General features: G+C 38.3%; 1 protein-coding gene across 1 annotated transcript in view; it reads left to right on the top strand.

The window, feature by feature from the left end:
• Window positions 1-19,728, top strand: part of BZW2 (basic leucine zipper and W2 domains 2) — a 63,592-nt gene extending 43,864 nt beyond the window's left edge. Inside the window, exons 7-12 of the mRNA XM_006736127.3 lie at window positions 2,056-2,165; window positions 6,477-6,647; window positions 8,725-8,871; window positions 10,670-10,808; window positions 18,085-18,207; window positions 19,266-19,728. Of these exons, the coding sequence (XP_006736190.1) occupies window positions 2,056-2,165; window positions 6,477-6,647; window positions 8,725-8,871; window positions 10,670-10,808; window positions 18,085-18,207; window positions 19,266-19,294 (719 nt within the window). The 3' untranslated portion in view covers window positions 19,295-19,728. The remainder of the gene's footprint in view (window positions 1-2,055; window positions 2,166-6,476; window positions 6,648-8,724; window positions 8,872-10,669; window positions 10,809-18,084; window positions 18,208-19,265) is intronic.
• The last annotated feature ends 2,304 nt before the right edge of the window (window positions 19,729-22,032 follow it).

The following is a 22,032-nucleotide window of genomic DNA, read 5'->3' as shown; positions in this document are numbered from 1 at the left end:
AATAGCTTCGGAGGATAGGATTATCCCACTCAGGAAAATCTTGAGTACAGAGAGAAATTTCCCAAATTTTCCAACAAGAACCACTGTTAAAGCAGTGATAGGTTTAAGCCAAGACTTGGATTCCTAGTTTAAAACATTACTTTATTTCTAGTGAAATACAGATCATACCACATTTTAATTTTTATTTTGATTTAATGACATAAATATATACTAAATTTTACACTCACTTGGTGAACTGAGAGTGTTAAAAACTCATGTCAACAAATATAAAATCCTCCAGCTTGTAACCCCTGTGTTATTGTCCTAGCCATAGTTTCTGGTTGGTTTTTTTTTTTTTTTTTTTCTTTTTTGACTAGTTCCTCTGCTTATTCAAATGAAGAAAATTGGACAAAGTTAGTGCTTGTATAAATGATATATCAACTGGATGCTTTAACTTGCAACTAACTCGAAGACAAGACTCAGATTGTTGGATAAGAACATTTGTTGGCATACAAGAACATTTATTTCTCATGTAACAAAAAAATATAAAAGTCGGGTAGACTTCAGGGTGAAACAACGATGTCATCCAAGTCTTGGATATTTTCTCCCGTTAATTCTCGCTACCATTCATAGCATCAACTTCACCCCAGGGATGATTTCCCTGGTCACTGTAAGATGTCTGCTGGTACAGTTAATGCCACATGCTCTCTTGTTCAGATTCAGTGGGAGAGTAATTCTCAACATAGGATAGTTTATCTTGCCTTCAGCTGATTGGCTGCCGTAGGCCACATGACTAGTTTTGGCCAAGTAGCACTTGCCAGGGAGATGCCCTGGGCAGATGGGCTTCTGGTGAGTTCTCTAAACTAATCATTGCAGAAGGAGTGGTACCAGGACTTGGACTAGAAGCCACCTGGCCTAAGCAAAATTGGAATTCTCTTAGGAAAGAGGAAAGGGGAATAGAGCTTCTTAGACCAATAATAGTGAAGCCTTCAATTGAGAAAAATCGGTTTAATATTTTAACTACATTTTAACTCTTCATTCAGTAAATGTAACATTAACTTGGAAATTTGAAGTGTTCACAGGAGAACTGTCTACTAGCGATTGTCACTTACATTTGGAAATAAATCCTAATGTCAGTATGGATATGTAATTGAGTGGATTTCTGATTAACATAGCTCTTTTAGTCATCTCTTTAAAAATACCAAGAAAAAAGTTCAATTTGCTACAGCATCAATATTTTTATAGCTTAAGTCATGAGTATTTTCAAATGCTTTTTACAAAAGTAAAATTGTAAGGTAAATAGTGTACTTTCTTGTATAGCTTTATTTATATCCATCACTATTAATGGTTCTTAACTGGTATCATTTATCAGCAAGTTAGTTGACATGTTACCATTTCATTTTATGTCTCAAGATTTGTTTGTTGTGCCTCAGGATCATTGTTATACACATGAAATTTTGGTGAGCCACAGGGTGAAGTAGAGGCAAAAGACACTAGAAAATACTGGGCTTTAAATGTGTTTTGAGGGCGCCTGGGTGGCTCAGTTGGTTGGGCGACTGCCTTCGGCTCAGGTCATGATCCTGGAGTCCCTGGATCGAGTCCCGCATCGGGCTCCCTGCTCGGCGGGGAGCCTGCTTCTGCCTCTGACCCTCCCCCCTCTCATGTGCTCTCTCTCTCATTCTCTCTGTCTCAAATAAATAAATAAATAAATCTTTTTTAAAAATAAATAAATAAATAAATAAATGTGTTTTGAACCAAGGTAAAAATAAATAAATAAATTTACAATTATACCAGGTTAGAATCAGGGAGACCCACTTTGAAAAATATTTTGACTCTTTTTCCTTCTCATGAAAATGCTCTTTTGAGTAATGAAAATAAACTGTGCCTAATGAAGAGAATAGAACTGTACCTAGAGAGCTGTCTGTTTTACCTCTACCAAATCAAGTCTTTGAGCAGTTAACTCACTTCAGGACACCTAGTGGGCAGGGTGGCCTTGTCCATCATCACAAGTGGTTTTGCTTAGGAAAGGAATGAAAACTCACTTTTTTCTTTCCCTTTTTTTTTTTTTTTAAACAGGCATTGCAGCCTCATTTGCTGTCAAGCTTTTTAAAGCATGGATGGCAGAAAAAGATGCCAACTCTGTTACCTCTTCTTTGAGAAAAGCCAACTTAGACAAGAGGCTGCTTGTAAGTGTTGTCTAGACAAGGGGTTGTATGCTTCATGCTTCGGTCGTGGCTTTGACGATGCATGACTGAGATGCTTGGGTCTGTGTTAAATTGGAACATGGTTCCTTTTATTTCTGTATATTTGGCAGATTGAAACGAATTCCATCTCCATCTTTATTTAAAAAAAATGGAATGATAAAATTAAAGAGACCAATGAGACTTTCAAATTTTGTCGTTTGTTGAGACTGAGTTAACATTTATCAGAATTAACACTTTCTGTTATAACTATATAGATTTAAAGTTGTAATATTAAAAAGTCCCATCAATCCCACCTAATTAAACATTTATGTGTTAGGTTAGAGATGGATGACACTGATCTCATGTAGTTGTTGATTTGTTAACTAAATAAGAGTTTAAACAGGATTCCTTGTTTATACCAAAATACTTGGAAATACTTAGGTATTTAAGAAAGCAGGTAAGTTTGTTATGGTTGATTTGAAGCTCTGATGATCACGGATTGATTATATTTTTATTTCTCTGTCTTTGTTTTTCCAAAAAAAAAAGCAAAAGAAATATCTTCTTCTTACATTTCTATCTGCTCCCTGAAATTTCTTTCTGCTAGAAGCAACAGCTATGCAGATGACAGAGATTTCTCCAAGTGACATTGCTTTTACAATCTAGAACAAAGTCTAAAACTGAAAGACACCCTTGCCATCTTCTGTTCACCTGGTCTCTCCTTTGTTTTCACTTCTGAGGTGTTCTAGTGTGCACGGGTATCTGTCAGTCTGTAGGGTAATTCTAAAAATGGGCTCTTCCCCTCAGGAAACCCAAGAATAATTTTAACGGTAAATGCTTATGCTTTTACTTTCAATCACTTAAAATTCCTTTGTCTCTTGAAGTTTACCTTAAAATAGCCCTTTTGGGTCTTTAAAGTCTTTAGAATGCGATAAAGAAGAAGAATGAAAAAGTGTAGAATTTAGTTAATTTCTGCCGCTGATAATAATTTTTAGTCAGCATATGTTTGAGTGTCTGTTCTGTGCCAGGCATGGCCCTAGAAGCTGAGGAGGCGGGAGAGAACAGGATAGAAAAGTTCCCTGCCTTCAAGAACCCACTTTCTCATGGACTTAGGGTAGATCCTTGTATACAGAAGGAGAAATCATAAGTGACTAGGTGGGCTCAGCAGGGTGGAAGCTTACGTGAAGGCAACATATTCTTGTCCCTGAGTCTGTAGATTAGCTGTATCTGGGCCAGGTCCCCCTGTGATCCATATACCTTTTCATTCTGAGACCCAGCCTGCAGGAGCACCTCCCATGTGGGCCGTTCTGTCCTCATGGCGAAGGACAGGAAACAGAAGTGAATCACTCCAGTGCATTAAAAGCTCATCTTCTACTGGCCAAAAGAAGTGATAGTGAAGCCTGGCAGGGGGGTGAGTGGGAAAGCTCATTCTATCATAGCCTACTATTCCACTTCCGCAGACAGACACAGCAAGGAGGGGCATCTCTCAATACTTATTTAAAGGAGAGGGGCAAATGATTAGGAACAAATATACAGCCTATTACAACTTGCCACAGAAAACTGTTATTAATGCGTGCTTCCTTAAAGATGCCAATAGGCAGAGCTTGGTTAACTTAATTAGGTCACTTCATAAATTCTTTTTAAATGTCTTTCCTTAAAAAAAAAAAGTCTTTCCTTTTTTGAAAAATATATCATTTAACTGTTCCTACTAGGTTTCTGTGTCTGCATATATTTGGGGTATGAGAAGCACAGGTAGAAGTTTCTACCAGAAACACTGTAAGCTCGGGGAGGGGAGGGTAATCCTCTGTGGACCCTGCTTCCTGATATTTGCTAACTCAGTAAATGAATGAGGAGCTAGAGGGTCAGTTTCACCGTCAAGGAGAACATTTTTGTTTCCTTAACACAACAAAATTCTCTCTGGCTGTGTACTAGTACATTTTAGGGAAAAAAGCATTATCTCAGAGGTTAGCAGTTACTCACTTCTGTAATACAGAGGCAAGAAAAATTTATAGCAACTCTGAAAAGGGGATGGAAGGCAAAAGACGAAATCAACCATTAACTAATAAAAAATGAAAAGTGCTATGAGGAAAAAATTAACTACGGAAGCTCTAAGGAGCGTCAGAGAAGAATGCAGTTTTCAGTGGTAGGGGAAGATCTCTCTGACAAGGTAACATTTGTGTAAAGACTTGAAGGAGGTAAGGAGTGAACTATCTATAGATATCTCTAGGCTTTGTGGCATGGCATGTTGGGGACAGAAAGAGGAAGAGTGTTTGGTAAGAGCGAAAGTGTAGATCAGCTCAGTGATGTAGCAGGTCCCATATCATCTAGTAACTTTGGCTTTTATTCTGAGTCAGATGGAAAGCTTTCGGGAAATTCTCAGCAGAACTGTGTATAATGTGTTTAGGGTCTAAACGGGATCACTTTGGCTTTGCTTTGGGAATAGACTCAGAAGCAAGAGCAGAAGCAGGGAGACGTTAATCTGATGGATGTTTGTACCTGGGTAGGGTTTTTCTAGCAAACACAAACCATGTTCCAAGCCAGTAAATGTCATGATAGGATTCAGACTGGCTTGACTTCAGTTTAATCTGAATAATAATCTACAATGTATTATATGCCATTTATTAGGACTTTGGATATAGTTCATAAATAAGCCACCAGTAATATATTTGATGCCATATTGCTCTGAACATAACTTTAGATCAAACTTTGCAGTCCCATTCTTCCTAAATTGAATACTGAATGCCGGCATGGGGTAACAATGATTATCGGCCATGGGCATACTCAGCTATGTCCTTAAATATATCTGGCTGCATAATTTGGCTCAAGCTACTTAGCCTGTTGAGACTCAATTCATCCTCTGTAAAAATTTTTACTTTACATAATTATGAGGAGAATGCCCACCGCATTTTGATTCATAGAGGAAACTCAAATTTGTTCCCTGCATCCCAAATTTGGAAGACCTCTTGAACAGGAGAACAAATGTCGTGGCAGAATTTTAGTCTGATATGAAATGTTTGCTTTAACATGAATGTGTGTTTAATAGCTGCTCCCACCAACTCTTCTGACATTTTAAAACTTATAACTCAACAAGGGAAGTTTTGGGATGATGATATAGAGAATATTGAAATTTGAGTCCTGTCATAGAAGGCTTTGGCTCTGTCCCTGTACGTGGTGGCAAACCTATTACAGATTTTTCTACTGAGATTTTTTACTGGAGCCATATAGACACTGACCATACATGTGCAAATCTAACCACCATAAAAGTTTGGATCTATTTTTTTAGACTGCAGCAGTCTGAAAAATGTGAGAGCTTTGAAAACTGTCTTAATATCTTAGTTGGGTGTTGAAATCACACAGGATTAGAACATGACTAAGTGTTACTGAGATTCTGCCAAGCTGTGTAAGGTAAAATGGAAATGAGGTAAAAAATATGCAAGCAGCCATGGTGTATTGCTCTCTTTAAAAATTTCCAACAGAATTATGTAATGAACTGAAGAGTTTGGTAAGGTGGGTTTAGATTAGATCTTACTGTGACTTCATTTAGAGCCACCATCATTAACAGATAAGACAAAAATTCTCTTTAGCTCCAAGCTAGTATTAGAATAATAGCATTTTCTCAGAATGTGAATAGAGGTTCTTGAGGTAATAGTCAATGTTGTTTCTCTAATGTTATCTCAAGTTATCTCAGCATTATTAAAACTGACTTTTGTCTATTAACTCATAAGTTATCATGTTATTTGCATTTAATTTAGCAAGATTACTTTTGTATTCATACAGCTACACTCTGATTAAAGTGAAAAAAAAATAAATAATGGTTCAAAATGGGTGAAGCCAGTTTATGTAAGTTGTTTAGCATTTTTTCGCTTTCTCTGTAAAACTGCCTAATTTTAGAAGGTGCTTAGCGAATGCTCAAGAAATATACCCAAGATTTATTCTTTTGACAATCATTCTCTGTTCTCGTGTTCCAAATACGAGATATTCTAAGTGCTGCTTTTTGTTTTTCTGTGTTTTTTTTAAGATTTTATTTATTTATTTGACAGAGAGAGACACAGTGAGAGAGGGAACACAAGCAGGGGGAGTGGGAGAGGGAGAAGCAGGCTTCCCGCGGAGCAGGGAGCCCGATGCGGGCCTTGATCCCAGGACACCAGGATCATGACCTGAGCCGAAAGCAAATGCTTAACAAAGGCAGATGTTTAAGGACTGAGCCATCCAGGCGCCCCATCTAAGTGCTGTTTTAATACGAAAATGTTGTCCTTTAGGTGTGCTGAAATTTGAATGGTTTTTTTGTGTAACAGTCTTCTTCCTTTTGTCTTTCAGGAGCTCTTTCCAGTTAATAGGCAGAGCGTGGATCATTTTGCTAAATACTTTACCGACGCAGGCCTGAAGGAGCTTTCTGACTTTCTCCGCGTCCAGCAGTCCCTGGGCACCAGGAAGGAACTGCAGAAGGAGCTGCAGGAGCGTCTTTCTCAGGAATGCCCAATCAAGGAGGTGGGAAACCATCAGCTTCCATCACCACAAAACCCATGCATGAGAGGAATAGTGTTGTGTCGCACAAGCTTGACCTTCCTAAAGGAGACCTCCATTTGTCTACTTAATGTGAACTTTGTGTACTTGTGTATACCATTTAAACTAGCTCAGTGTCAAAGTTTTGATTGAGAATCCTCTAGCATGTTCCAGAAATGAATGGTCATTTCCACACAGTTGATGTATTTTATCTGGTGACTGTGATGAGCAAAATAAAAATAGTTCATCTGGGCGCCTGGGTGGCTCAGTTGGTTAAACGACTGCCTTCGGCTCAGGTCATGATCCTGGAGTCCCGGGATTGAGTCCCGCATCGGGCTCCCTGCTCGGCAGGGAGTCTGCTTCTCCCTCTGACTCTCCTCCCTCTCATGCTGTCTGTCTCTCATTCTCTCTCAAATAAATAAAATCTTAAAAAAAAAAAAAAAAAAGTTCATCTACCAGATAGAGTTGCCATCCACTATCAGTATACACCATTATATGGTGGTTTTTCCATTTTATCACAGATAATATAATATGGTTAAGTATATGGTTAGTGTTTGAAATCAACACTGGGTATTTCATGGATCACCGTGTATGAATATGTAGAGTTTTTTTTTTTTTTTTAATTTTAAGACAAATTTTGATGGTTTTTGAATTCATATCATGGGAAAAGACCAGTTGGACCAGTGGCTTGTTGGATCACACTCACTGTAGCTGGGTATCCCTGTAAATGTAAATACTACATTTTTTTATAACAGTAGTTCATAGAGCTATGACTGTATCTTTTTAATTTTTTAAAAAACTCCTGTCTGCAGAAAACTTCCTATTTGAACTTTAACATTTTTACATGATAATCCAAAATTAAATCAAGTCCTTTCCTTTTGCCATTTGCTTCCAAGTCCCAAACCCTTAGCACTCTGCATGCTCTAAGCCCCACACAGCACCTTACGTGGTTTGAATGGAGAATTCCAGACCGATGCTATCCAGCAGATGGAGGTGTTGGGACAAAAAATATTTCTAAGTCTCATGGCAGTAAGGTCAGCAATATATTGAGTAACATTTTCCAAGCAAGAACTTGAACATGATTTTCCATGGAGGGAAAAAAAAAAAAGCAAAACCAAAAAACACTGTGATGCTTCTGGACACAAAGGTGTCACCTGTCTTTGCAGCTTTCTTCAGCCAGCTCAGGCACTGGGACTTCCCAGTTCCTTCTGTTCTCGATCGTCACTTAACCCATTCCTGACACCTCTGTATCCCAGGCCAGGGGGGACGAAAACAATGTCTTTTCACTAGCGAGCAAGGAGGGGGGAGGAGTTGTGCTATTCACAAAGTAATAGTATCCTTGACATAGAGTATGGTGTTTAATCACTTTTGAGGACCTAACCTGTCTTTGTGATTGTATTTCAAAAGGAAAAAAAATTTCTCCAAACAAGTTTGATATAAAATATATTAAGCTGGGCAGACCTTTTATTCCATGCCATCAGATTTGAGGATAAATTGGAAAATAACCTGTCCAGAGTTGCTGCATTGATATGTATCATATAAAAAACATTGCCTTTGCACTTGACAGTTTATTCACATGGGGCATGAGGGTCATCAAAAGTAATCATTAAGGAATAAATTGTGGTGAATGGACTTGGACAAACCCAAGCCATTATTCATCAAGGGGTTTAAAGTTGAGAGTCTGAGGTAAAGATTCACAGCTCCGTTGCCTTGTTGAAACCCCAGGGAATCAAACCGGCTCAAGTAATCGGCTCTGCGGGACCCAGAGGGGTTGCTGCAAGTAAAAGAATTACCTTCTCAGAAACAAAGATTCCCTCTTATTTCCTCTTCCCTAGCATCTCCTGGCCAGAGCTGAACCTATTAATTTTTGGACTAAATATAAATGTGCTTTGAGAACAAATCATTGCGTTTTTCCTCCCTCTTGTAATATGAGAATAGGTACCAGGAAAGGAGGGACAGAGCTGAATATTTATCCACCCAAAGCCTTTTACTAACCAGGCACAGTGAGAGGGAAACTCCCATCTGCCTGTTACTCTCTGACCCCCTTCTCCATGAAATGTAGGTGGTGCTCTATGTTAAAGAAGAAATGAAGAGGAATGATCTTCCGGAGACAGCAGTGATTGGACTTCTGTGGACCTGTATAATGAATGCCGTTGAATGGAACAAGAAGGAAGAACTGGTTGCAGAGCAGGCCCTTAAGCACCTGAAGGTACAGGGTCAACAGGGAACAGTCTTGGCTGCAGACCAATTGCAGCTCTTAACTGTATGCATGACACGTGCGTTCTAGCTGCAGTTCACCCAGGTTTAGGCCAAAGATAGATTTCCTGGTGTTTTGGTTTTTTTGTTGTTAGGTTTTTTTTGTTTTTGTTTTTTCAAATTTGCCACTACCTAAAATGTCTCAGATGTAAGGGCCTATGAAATATATTGTAGAGTAAGTTCTTACTAAATACAGCGTCGGGCACCTGGGTGGCTCAGTTGCTTAAGCATCTGCCCTCGGCTCGAGTCATGATCCAAGAGCCTGGGATGGAGCCCCGAGTCAGGCTCCTTGCTCAGTGGGGAGTCTGTTTCTCCCTCTGCCCTTTCCCCTGCTCATGGTATCTCTCTGTCTCTCAAATAAATAAATTAAAACATCTTTAAAAAAAAAATAAACACAATGTCTAAAAATTCACAGACTAATCATATATTCAGTATTTAAAGTGAAAAAGAAATATGGTCTAACTATTGTTTTTTGGTTTTTTTTCATTCTACATGACAAAAATTCTTGGTAATATTTTTAAGTACACTACAGATGGGTATTAGAATTTGAAAAGTATCTGAGTGGTGGAAGAAATCAACTCATTGTGTAAATTGCATGTTTTTGTGCATGGATACATCTTTTTGCTCTTATTGTTGTATCCCTATAAAACTATATTAAGGTGAGTGAAAGACTTAGATCCTTCCTACAGAGTTTACATTTGAACTGATAAGTCAAAGACTACCTAGTAGGAACTAGGTAGAATATAAATTAAAGATAACTCTCAGCGTTTAGAACAGAGCAGTGATGGGATGCCTGGGTGGCTCAGTCAGTTAAGCGTCTGCCTTCTGCTCAGGTCATGATCCCAGGGTCCTGGGATCGAGTCCCGCATTGGGTTCCCTGCTCGGCAAGCAGCCTGCTTCTCCCTCTCCCTCTCCCTCTGCCTGCCACTCCTCTTGCTTGTGCTCTCTCTCTCTCTGACAAAGAAAATCTTTAAAAAAAGAAAGAAAGAAAGAAACACAGCAGTGAGTAAAATCTGCAGGTCAAGTTGATCTGGGAAGGCTCCTCGGAGGAGATTCGTGTTGAACTGTGTTAAGTCTTAAGAGAAAACAGTGGCTGTACATCAGTGACTAGAAACAAAGGACAGTTGGGACAAAGGGAATAATAGGAACAAAACCACAAAGATGACCTGGGGCGGGGCGGGGGCGGGTCTGGGATATCTGGGGAAAGAGAACCCCACACCACCAATACTACTCTGGCCACTCCAAGGCCTCACTCTACCTTCTTTTTTTTTTTTTTTTAATTTTATTTATTTATTTGACAGAGAAATAGAACCAGAAAGCACAAGGGGGAAATGGCAGAGGGAGAGGGAGAAGCAGGCTTCCCGCTGAACGAGGAGCCCAACGCGGGGCTCAATCCCAGGACCCTGGGATCATGACCTGAGCTGAAGGAAGACGCTTAACGACTGAGCCAACCAAGCACCCCTCTACCTTCTTTTCATAGTGCCCATTAGACAGACATAGTAACACCACCTTTAAAGTCAGAATTTCATATTTGGTCTCTTCTTTTAGCGGGTACAGTGAGAGAAATCTGGTAAGATGCTAGGATAAAAAATTAATTTTGACTGGACACAATGTTATAATAATAATAAGATAGTCCTAAAAGTGAATGCTTTCTAAGCACATCTCCAGATTTCTGCTGTGATTCAAGTATTGTTGGCCCTGTACCTCCCATGAAAATTAATGGTTGATTTTACTCCCCACTTCTGTTCCAGCAATATGCTCCATTGCTGGCTGTGTTCAGCTCTCAAGGCCAGTCAGAGCTGATCCTCCTCCAGAAGGTTCAAGAGTATTGTTACGACAACATCCATTTCATGAAAGCTTTTCAGAAGATTGTGGTTCTCTTTTATAAAGGTATCTCTCCATGTTGCTTTACCACTATGTTTCCATGTTTTATTGAAACTCTTTGAGGCCCAGCGCAGGGGGTGAGGCAGAAGGGGACATTGGGGTCCATGCTATTTTTGCAAGTTTGAGTGAGGCAGCCATATTATGTGAAGAGAGAAAGTGCAAATGCCATATATAGGTGATGAGGCCCCTGGGCACATTGCCAGGAGACTGGTGATAAACCGGTTATTATTTTTGGTGGGGAGGGATGGTGAAAAATACCGTAGTAACAAAAAGTAATTAGGTCTGCCTTTGAATTGTAAGGGTTAGCTCTAATAACAATGACTACCAAAGGCTGCCTATAGTATATTCTTCTCAGGTGCTATAAAGCTGACTAAAATTACTGAAATAATTAGCTTTTTACTTTGTATTTTAATTATTTGGCCCGACCATTCTCCTGTTTTTCAATGAAATTACTATTTTTAGATTTTTCACTTTACTGTCTTTTCATTGTATTTGTAAGGATTAGGTTGTCATGGCAACTGGCACTACCTTTAATAAATGAACGCTATTAGAATTTTAACTGCTCTCAATCTCTACACCTGTAGTATATAGAAAATGATCCTGGACTATTCTTTGGTCTGAGTTCGTGCAGTTTTATGGGGGGCGGGGAGGGGGGACGTGCACTGAAGAAATGATACATTTTGGACATTATAAAATGCTTATTAGAAGGTACTGCAATCTTAAATGGCAACTTAATATTTAAAAAAAAAAAGTACAAATTAACATCACCAAATGTTTTTTTTCTTTTTGATGTGTTCTTAAATTTGTCTCTTTTGAATGATAATTTGGGCATGTGGAGTGTAAAAAATTTTACATTGTTGATTAATAGCTATTTTTACAATGTTCGAACGTCTCACAGTTTTAATTGGCCGTCCAGATTCTTCAGATTCATAAATCTTGCCCACGGGTGTTTGGGTGGTACTTTACTCTCTTGGCATTAAGGTACTCAGCACAGTTTTTATGTCAATAGGAGAATGTGCTGACTGCCAAGTCCATCTGAAGTTCAATAATTGGTGTTTTTCTCTGGCCAGATCCAAATGAGGTCCTCTTGGACATGGTCATGAGATATCAACATCCTAAAACTAGGGCTTAAAGGACGCCCAAGGTGACCCATCAGAACAAAACCTGCAGGTCATATTGCCAACCCACCTGTGGTACCCAGCAGCCAAGAAGGAGAAGCTGAGCCCAGCCAGCCCGTGGCCATTCTGTCTACACTGGCCATAGTTGACTCCATTGTAAACTGGTAGAGAGACCTGTGAGACAGGTTTCACGTTCACTTTGTGAGTGGCCATTTTCCCCTACAGAAAAGCAAACTGTTTATAAACTAGTAGTCTAAGCACACAATTTACTTTCTTGTCACTTAATAGCTAACCCAACTAAACAGTGTCTGTAACCAAATCTTTTTGTAATTGAGACATACATGTTTAAGACGCATCTGCAGGAGCACCTCATTTTATTATTGGATTTACTTCACTCACACACACACAACTTTTTGTCAGTAATGGCATCTATTAAAATCCTTTTTCAAATTTCTCATTTTAACCATTAATGCCAACATCTTCCCCATTGTGCTCCTTACAACAACTACTGATAACAGAACTGGTTGCTTTGAGTTATTTCCTATTCTTCAGCCCCAAATGCTAAAGAACAGTGACCTGACATTATAAAGTAACCAAGAAGTGGGTACCAAGAAGTAAAAAGAAGAAGCATTAGCTTTTCCTTAGGCCTTTGATTTATTAGGTGGTCAGTTTTTAAATAATCAAAAATCAGGTCTGTGGAAAGTATGAGCAAACCCAAGGGAACACAGGAAGGTGACAACATCCGTTTTATCCTGGCTTAGTTATTTTTGCAGATGAAATCAGGGAACTGTAAAATGGCAGCTGAAAATACATCACTGAGAAGTGAAAACTAAATGTTATTTTCTAGGTAATTTCATAATTTCCCACAAAATTACACATATAGTCTGTTTTTCTGAATGAAGTAATTACACTATTTTTTTCTCTTGGAAACATGGAATCCACGAGGAACGATTTTTCCATCCTACTATTAAAATAATTACTGTGTTTAGCTTCTTACCTTTTTTGGATAGTAGTTTTTTCTTTGACCTAATTTCATCTGACAAACACCTGTGCACCAGGAGATGTATGTTTTTTGTTTTTACAAGGACTTGGACGTTCTTTTTTTTTTTTTTAAGATTTATTTATTCGACAGAGAGAGACACAGCGAGAGAGGGAACACAAGCAGGGGGAGTGGGAGAGGGAGAAGCAGGCTTCCCTCTGAGCAGGGAGCCCAATGCGGGGCTCGATCCCAGGACCCCGGGATCATGACCTGAGCCGAAGGCAGACGCTTAACCAACTGAACCACCCAGGCACCCCGGACTTGGATGTTCTTGTTCTGTATTTGATCTGCCTAAAAAGGCGTGCTGAACAGTGTGTATGTATTAACGCACTCTCGTCCCAATGCTGCTGCGTATATGAATCACCTGAGAGCTTGTTAAAACACAGATTCCCTGGGGATTCTGGTTCAGAAGGGCCAGGGTTGGGCCCGCAAATTTGCATTTCAACAAATTTCCAGATGATGCCAAGACTTGGTCAGGACCAGTGGTCTAAAGGGTTATTGAATGCCAGAAGTGAAAAATTCTGTGAACTATAGTAACATATTCCAAGATTTATACTTCTCATTAATTCCATGTACACATACACATTCAATAGATATCAAACAGTATCTTGTTCGCTTCTTTTATGTAGTGATGTGGGTTCCTTTTATTTATTGTAAGGAACATTTTGCTTTAAAGCAGGTTTTTTAAAATGTAATAGAAATAATTTCTCCTTTCCCATTTAATCTCTCTCTCTGTTTGTTATGTACACACATACCTTCCCTGTCTTTCTAGAACTTGAGGATAACAGAAACTTGGAGATATGATTCCCCCTGTCTCCTTGACAAACCTGACTATTTTAAATGAATGCCATTATTGGAAGATTTTTTTAAACATGTAAATAACAAGGGAATAAAAGTGAATAAACTGTATGATAGTGCTTCTCAGAAATGAAAGAAAAAAGTAGAGATTGGTCCTGTAGTAAAGATTCACTTTCTGTATTAAAACCTAGATTTTTATATGTCTGTGCAATAGGAAAAATATTAAGTCCATCACTCATTTTCAGACATCACATTATTCACTTCTTAAAATAATTTTTCTTCCTTTCTTCCTAAAGCTAAGTATCATATTCTTAGCATGTGGATCTGAAAAGTATTAGTCTCTTCTCAAGTACCATCAGTACCTCTATCATGGATTGTATTATTTGCAGATATTTCTTTTTTTTTTTTTTTTAAGATTTTATTTATTTATTTGAGAGAGAGAATGAGAGAGAGCGAGTACATGAGAGGGGGGAGGGTCAGAGGGAGAAGCAGACTCCCCGCCGAGCAGGGAGCCCGATGCGGGACTCGATCCTGGGACTCCAGGATCACGACCCGAGCCGAAGGCAGTCGCTCAACCAACTGAGCCACCCAGGTGCCCAGGACATGCTTGTTCTTGAACATTTCTAGAACCATCCGTACCACTGAGGGTTTCTTTTTTTTTTTTTTTTAAAGATTTTATTTATTTATTTGAGAGAGAGAATGAGAGACAGAGAGCATGAGAGGGGGGAGGGTCAGAGGGAGAAGCAGACTCGCTGCCGAGCAGGGAGCCCGATGTGGGACTCGATCCCGGGACTCCAGGATCATGACCTGAGCCGAAGGCAGTCGCTTAACCATCTGAGCCACCCAGGCGCCCTATTTGCAGATATTTCTTAAGTTCTTTTCCTCATGCATATTTTTCTGAAAGAAACTTTCTTTTCTCATCCTAAAAAAAAGTGAGTGAGCCTCTCACCATATATTCTCAGCATTCTTAAGGTAAACTATTTTTGACTTGTGTCCCTTTGTGATATCCCTAATAAGATGAGTCTCTTAAATTCCAAGTGACATGGTTCTGGGGGTTTTTTAAATATATTTTTTAAAGATCTTATGTATTTATGTATTTATTTTAGAGAGAGAGAGGGTGCACGTACGTGTATTTTAGAGAGAGAGAGAGGGTGCACGTACGTGTACAAGTGTGTGAGTTGGTGGGGGGGCAGACGGAGAGGGAGAATCTTGGGCCGACTTCATGCTGAGTGAGGAGCCTGACTCAGGGCTCAGTCCCACAACCCTGACATCATGACCTGAGCCAAACCAAGAGTAGGATACTTAACCAACTGAGCCGCCCAGGCACCCCACAAGTGACATGGTTTTTAACTTAAATATCTAAGTAATGTTCCCTATAGCTTTGCCATTCTTAAACCACTTGTACAATATTTTCTCTTTGATCTTCATGAAAACCCAACATTTAAATTATAACTCTGCAAATTGAGAAATAATGTAGTTTTTCTCATCAAGTTGATGAATTTGTCCATCAGACATTTATGAAATGCATAGTAGATGGCAGGGCTTCCATTAAATGCTGGAAATGAGATGATAAACAGAATAGATCCTGACTTCCTAAATTTCAGAGTGTAGAAGAAAACCAGGGTTTACAGTCACCATTTCATTTCTAAAATAAGATTCACACAGAGGGTGATGAGAAGTGATGGAATGTTGGAGGAAGGGCGCACAGTATTCGGCCTGATAGAATGGAGAAAAATATTTTGTAATCTGAGGGAATTCTACATGCGCTTATAGAATGTTTTTCTTACTGTATTTTTACTGATATTCTATATTCCTATCAGGCATTTCTGGGAGATCCCAACAAACACTGTTGTTTTTCAGTGTTAATGAACTCCTCTCGCACTTTTCCTTAGTGGGGGGGGGGGGAGTTCTCTCTTTATACCTCAGGAAGTTCTCTCCTCTTTAGATTAGACTTTTCACTAAACAAAAGTTGAGTTTCTTCTTAAACTTTTTGATATTTGTGCTTTGCCTCCAAAGTTGTCCCGTGTAGTTGCTTTTGTCTCTTTTTTATTGTTTATTACCTGGTACTAGAAATTTGGTTTCGCAGCAAGTATTCATTACTAAGTTGGGCTCTTCTAAGAACTCATCTTTGCAGTTTGTCTCATTTTCTGTGGACAGTGCATCTGATAAGTGTTACCTAATGATTTAGGGTCTGTGGTTGACAAGCGTTTTAGTAGTTGCATGGCTTCTTTCAGCCTCTGTGGGGCAATAAAGCACATGAATGAGCTCTCAATCTTCAGAAGGAAAACCTGAAACAAAGAGTCACCTTCATGTGCAGTCTAATTCAGCTTTCCAGCATGAGCATTGTATCGCACACAGTCATTAAAGTGAGGAGATAAAATAGCATTTTTCTGCGTGTTTGTTATATTTTAAATTCCATTTATTTTATAATAGTAATAGTTCTGTAGTACTTGCATATAATTTATAAACCAAAAGACATATGTTGGGTGTACATGCTCAAAAATGTCTTACTGATAAGGAGGGTGACCAAAACAGTTTGGAAATTAAGTGATCTAAATCACAAGCATCTTGGGACGCCTGGGTGGCTCAGTTGGTTAAGCATCTGCCTTCAGCTCAGGTCATGATCCCAGGGTCCTGGAGTTGAGCCCTACATCGGGCTCCCTGCTCAGCGGGAGAGTCTGTTTCTCCCTCTCCCTCTTGTGCTCTCCCTCTCTCAAATAAATGAATAAATAACATCTTATCAAAAATAAATCACAAGCATCTTAAAAATGTTATAAAGACAAATTATATAAAAAGGACTTTTAAAATCCATGTTTGATCCAATAAGTGTTGTTGAGAAATCTGTGCAAACCAGCCTTGCACAAGAACAAGTCACTTCCTCGGGCTGTGAAGTGTCTGCTCCTCACCTCTACAAACACTGGGCTTTGATGGCAAGTGGCAGGAAAGTTCTTTCATCACTGTGAGTGGAGAGTGGGAGCTGGAAATGGAAGCTAAAAGACCAGAAGCTAAGAGTAATTCTATAGGGCTCCTGATTTTAATTTTTACACCCAGTTCTTATGAATGAGTAAATCCAGACTTTTTTCTTCCTTTGCAAAATGTAGTGTATATAATGATGAAAATAAAGAAAACAAACTTGATATTTTCTAAAAGCAATCGTGGGCACTTTTAGTCAATTCAGTCTTTTCCACTGAATCCAAGCCAGTTATTAATTTTGAAAAAACTTTAGGTTTTGGTTATGAAAACATCAGTGATGATTAGAGTGAAAACACTATCAAATTATTTCTCTCATTTTTGTAAGTTAAAATCATATTTTAACTGCAAAAACATCATTAGCATGATTTATCAGCATTTATAATGGATTGGGCAGGCATTAGGGACAATAATAAATCCTTTTTATCTGCTTCCCATCTCATTTCTCACTCTGAAATCCCAAAAGAGAACCCATTGGAACATTGGCAAAATATGTAGACAATTATTTTCATATTCCCCTTCCTATTCTTAACATTAAATAGTCTAAATTAATGGTAACTTGAGGGTTTCAACACATCTGTGAAATTTAGAATTTAAAGTAATGGGTAGTTAATTGATAATGCTTTTTGCTAGAAACCTGTAAGAAGTCTACCTAATGCCTCTGTTTTTCTCTTAATGGAGTACAAGGAAAATATTATTCTTGTGATTTGGGAAATTATGTTATAGGTAATGCATGTGACTTAGTGGTAGAATAAATGTAGAATTTTGAGTAATATGTGTATTGGTTCTATGATACACCCAGATAGCTCATCTTCACATTTAATTATTAATAGCATTATTACATTCTACTTATGTGGTTTTATTTGCCTTTTCTTTTTCTCCTAAGAGAGTAATCCCCTTAAAAGACCAGTCATTTGAGGTTGCTGCTTAATCAAGACGTGTGTGAAGTTGGCAGAACACAGAGTGTTCTGAATTGCTGGAATTGCTGATTCATTTGCAAATACAAAATAACCCACTTTCCTACCAGCACATTAGCACTGGGAAGGATTTCCAAGTCCCGGTAGTGATTCACAGATAAGCTTGCAATATATCATGCCTGATGAGATGTATATCATCTTCATCATCATCATCATCATCATCACTAAAGTATTTGCTGATCGAATTCCCAAAATACAGCACTATGTTATATGGAAATGAGCTTGGTTCCTGTCTTCTTGATAAATTTCAGATATGGATTTCTTTGATAACAGCTTTTGATATTTAAAGTGAGTGCTTTCTATTAAATTAGAAGACATAAAGTTGCTTTAAAACATGACATTTATGTAGTAACTTTGAAATCTCTGATTTGAAATTGCAGCTGATGTACTGAGTGAAGAAGCAATATTGAAATGGTACAAAGAAGCACACGTTGCCAAAGGCAAAAGTGTTTTTCTTGACCAGATGAAGAAATTTGTTGAGTGGCTACAAAACGCAGAAGAAGGTATGATTCCATTTAACAACTTTGGTGGCCGTTTAGCACACACTTTCTCATTCTAATTTAAGGTATCTACTTCTTCCACAGATTTTTCATGGTTTCCTAAAACTAAAGTTCTTAGGGTGTTTTCCATATCAAACATCTTGCCTGCAAACTTAGCCTTCCTTTCTGAAATCAAAGCAATGAAAAGTTCTACATGGTAAAAAAAAACAAAACAAAACAAAAAACAACAACAACAACGAAAACAAAGCCTGTTAAATTATCCACTCTAATGGGGGACAAAGGAATAAATCATTAGCTGTTGTGAAAGGAAAAAAAAATTGGCTTACACATTGTGGGATTATATAGATTTTTATAGCACCTTAACCAGTTGACTGGTACTTAAATGGGAGCACTAGGTGGAAGAATAATGGATGAGAGTGAATCCCACTAAGCATGAAAAGTTTATTTTAGATGACCCAGAAGAGTAAAAGTAATTACAGTCTCTAATAATATTTATGAGCATGCTGCATTTTTAGAAAGGCAAAATTCATTGAAAAGCAAAAAGGAGCCAGAGGTTGCTACTGCCCTCACATATCATATGTCTGTCTTCCCTAGTAAATGCGTGCCTATGACAAAAAAATGTCTTCTGGGGGTTGGGGTAGGGTAGCAGATTAGAAACTCTTTCATGACTTTATTTAAAGGAATCTCTGGGGGCACCTGGCTGGCTCAGTTGGCAGAGCATGAGACTCAGAGTCATGAGTTTGAGTCCCACGTTGGGCATAGAATGTACTAAATAAAAATTTTTTTAGAAGGACAGGTGCCTGGGTGACTCAGTCAGCTAAGCCTCTGGCTCGTGGTTTGGGTTCAGGTCATGATCTCATGGGTTGTGAGACCGAGCCCCCACATCAGGCTCCGCACTCAGCGGGGAGTCTGCTTGATGATTCTCTCCCTCTGCCTACCCCCCCTCATTGATGCGCGCGCTCTCTCTCTCTCTCAAAATAAATAAATAAATCTTTTAAAAATTTTTTTAAAGGAATCTCTGAATAAAAACCCTGACTTTTCTCTCTCTTCTCTCTCCCTAGAATCCGAATCGGAAGGTGAAGAAAATTAGATGTCTCAAGAAGCACAATACCTAGGCTACCACACAACACTTTTACGGGGAATGCTGAACCATTCGAGAAGAGAAACTTGACTTCTGTTTTCACAAAGGAGAAAAAAAAATAGGATAGGCTTCCCTTGTGCAGAGGGGGAAATGGTTTTTGTTTTTGTTTTGTTTTTAAATGGAGCCCTGAGGCATCAGCTATTACACTTGGGACTCTACCTCTCACTCACTATATGCTAACTTAAAGCCATTCAACAAGGAGTCAAGTAGGTATCTGAAATTAAATACTCAACAGACTCCTCTTTTTTAGCTGTATTTTTCAGGTACTGTGTGGTGAACGCCCCCACTGGTGTCTATAACAGGGCCACTTTGGTAGTTGTGTATCTGCTCGTGTATGTGATTTGACAAACCAGTTTTTTAAAATAAATGGCTTTTTAAAAATCTGGGCTTATATTCTCAGAGCTTTTATTTCTTTAGTGCACATGACTTCTTACACAGTTGACCTTTCATTGTTATGCTTTTTTTCTCCACCCAGCATTGTGAATGTTTACATTTCTTGTCATCTGTAGGAACAACCCTGTTCCTTTTACCATCATTAAGTAGCACATTTCACTTGTCTTCATACTGAAATAGAAATCGACCCAAAATACATGCACATTAGCACTAATACCATGAATTGATAGTATTGATAATTATTAGGTATATAAATTTATAGTTCCACATTTCTCATGTTTTCCTCAGCGCTATTTCTTCCCTGTTTGGAGGAGAGCTAATTGATGTACATATGTAAATAGATCTTTGTTTGTTTATCACTAGGTGAGTTTAGTCTTTAATTTATCTTGTTCTCAGTAATAACAGTGAAGCATCTTACTGCTTGCAAAAGCTCATAGTTTATTACATGCTTCTTTCTTAACTCTTGAAAAACTTGAGGACTGCCCCTGTTGCTATTAGGGCAATGGTTATCTCCAAGACAAACATTTTCTCTGAGTAAGAGTTGAAACAAGGAAGATGCATGGCAAACAACATTCAGCAAGTCAAGTATATAAAGAACTTTATCATTGTCATGTCATCATCCTGTATCAAAAGACAGTTTTCTAATTACCTATGTGTCCTCAGGAAGAAAAGGAAATCTTTTCCCTATGACTTAACCACATACTTAAATCTGTAACATGATGGATTCCTTTAAACACTCATCAGCCTTCGATTAATTCCTTTCTTCCCATTAGAGCATTCAAGTTCTCTCTCCCAACAACGGACAGAGAAATATCAATTTGAATAGATCCTTTTGAAAAATCATCTGTATGTGAGAATGTCATTTTCATTACAGAGGAAATAGTAAGGACAGAATAACTAAGCCAGGAATAAAGAGCTTTACAGCACCTTGAAGTGATTAGAATACCGCTGGATGTACATATGTCTTGTTCTTTCTTGAAATTCTGCTGAGCACTGCCCCTCTTCCAGACTAGATTTCTTTTCCAGTCTGTCTGTTCACAATTGCCCTGCTATTTTATAAAAGAAAATATTAACTCCTCATCCTGTTATGGTACCCTGGGATGAAAACCACCTGGAACTAAACAAAGCGGACAATTCTAGAATGCGTCGTTCTTCTAGAATAGTCCTGTGAGGGGAAAGCAGGAACCTGAAGGGAGAAGAGTCTGATACCTTCCAGGCCATCGATACATGACAAGCCTCCATTATCTAGCTACCCTTTCATCTAGCTAAAAATTAGAATCATGAAGTGGTAGCCACATCCTAGACTTCACGCTGATGTGTTTATTTGAATGGAAAAAAATGAAAAATTTTAGCTGGGACATAAGTTTGGCCATCTAATTTGGTAAGTGCTGATTGCCAATTAGGATACCTGGCATATTTCAGAAGTGTATTAAGTTAAATATGTATCTGATATTTTGACAAAATAGATTTATTAAAGGTAAAATTTTGAAAATTAATGGAATTTGTAATAAAAATTTTGTCAATTTTTATGTCTTATTTTATATATGTCATGTTTAATTTTATACATCAATGTGTAAGACAATTTCCCCTTTCATTTTAGGGGATCTCGAATAAAAAGTATGTTAGAGAATATTTGACTTTGTTCCCACTGTATCAAAGGTAACCACACTGAGACCTAGAAAGGCACAGAGTTGTCCAAAGCCTTGAAGTTAAGTGTCCAAGATGGAACTAAAGACCCATCTTCTGAGTCCCACACCCCCATACTCTTTCTCCCCTATGTTCTGCTGTCAAATTAATGAAAATATTATTTTCATTTTCTTCTTTCCAATTAATGAAAATGAATTACAGTTCAAGCAAGTGTTTTTTTAAACTAGCACTTTTATTGAATAAAATCTGGAGACATCAGAAGATCAATTTTCTAAATTATAAAATGTAACAATGATAGGATACTAAATACCTAACACTTTTTAGCACAGAATATTTTTCCCAAACAGAACTAACAAAATTTGAGATAGTGATTTTAAGGTAAGCAAGCATGGAGGGAGGGGGGAAATGCTCAAATAGCAAAGATTTCCTGCATCGATAAAGAAGATACGGTATATATATATACACCTGCCATTTGTGACAACATGGATGGACCTAGAAAGTATTAAGCTAAGTAAAATAACAAAGACAAATACCATATGATTTCACTGATATCTGGAATCTAAAAAACAAATGAACCAACAAAAAGAAGAAACAGACCCATAAATACAAAGAACAAACATGGTTGCCAGTGGGTGGGGGATGGGTGA

This window comes from Leptonychotes weddellii, chromosome 12 (assembly GCF_054177405.1).
Source record: "Leptonychotes weddellii isolate Sample4059 chromosome 12, ASM5417740v2, whole genome shotgun sequence".
Lineage (NCBI taxonomy): Eukaryota > Metazoa > Chordata > Mammalia > Carnivora > Phocidae > Leptonychotes > Leptonychotes weddellii.
This window is presented reverse-complemented; position numbering and strand designations above follow the sequence as displayed.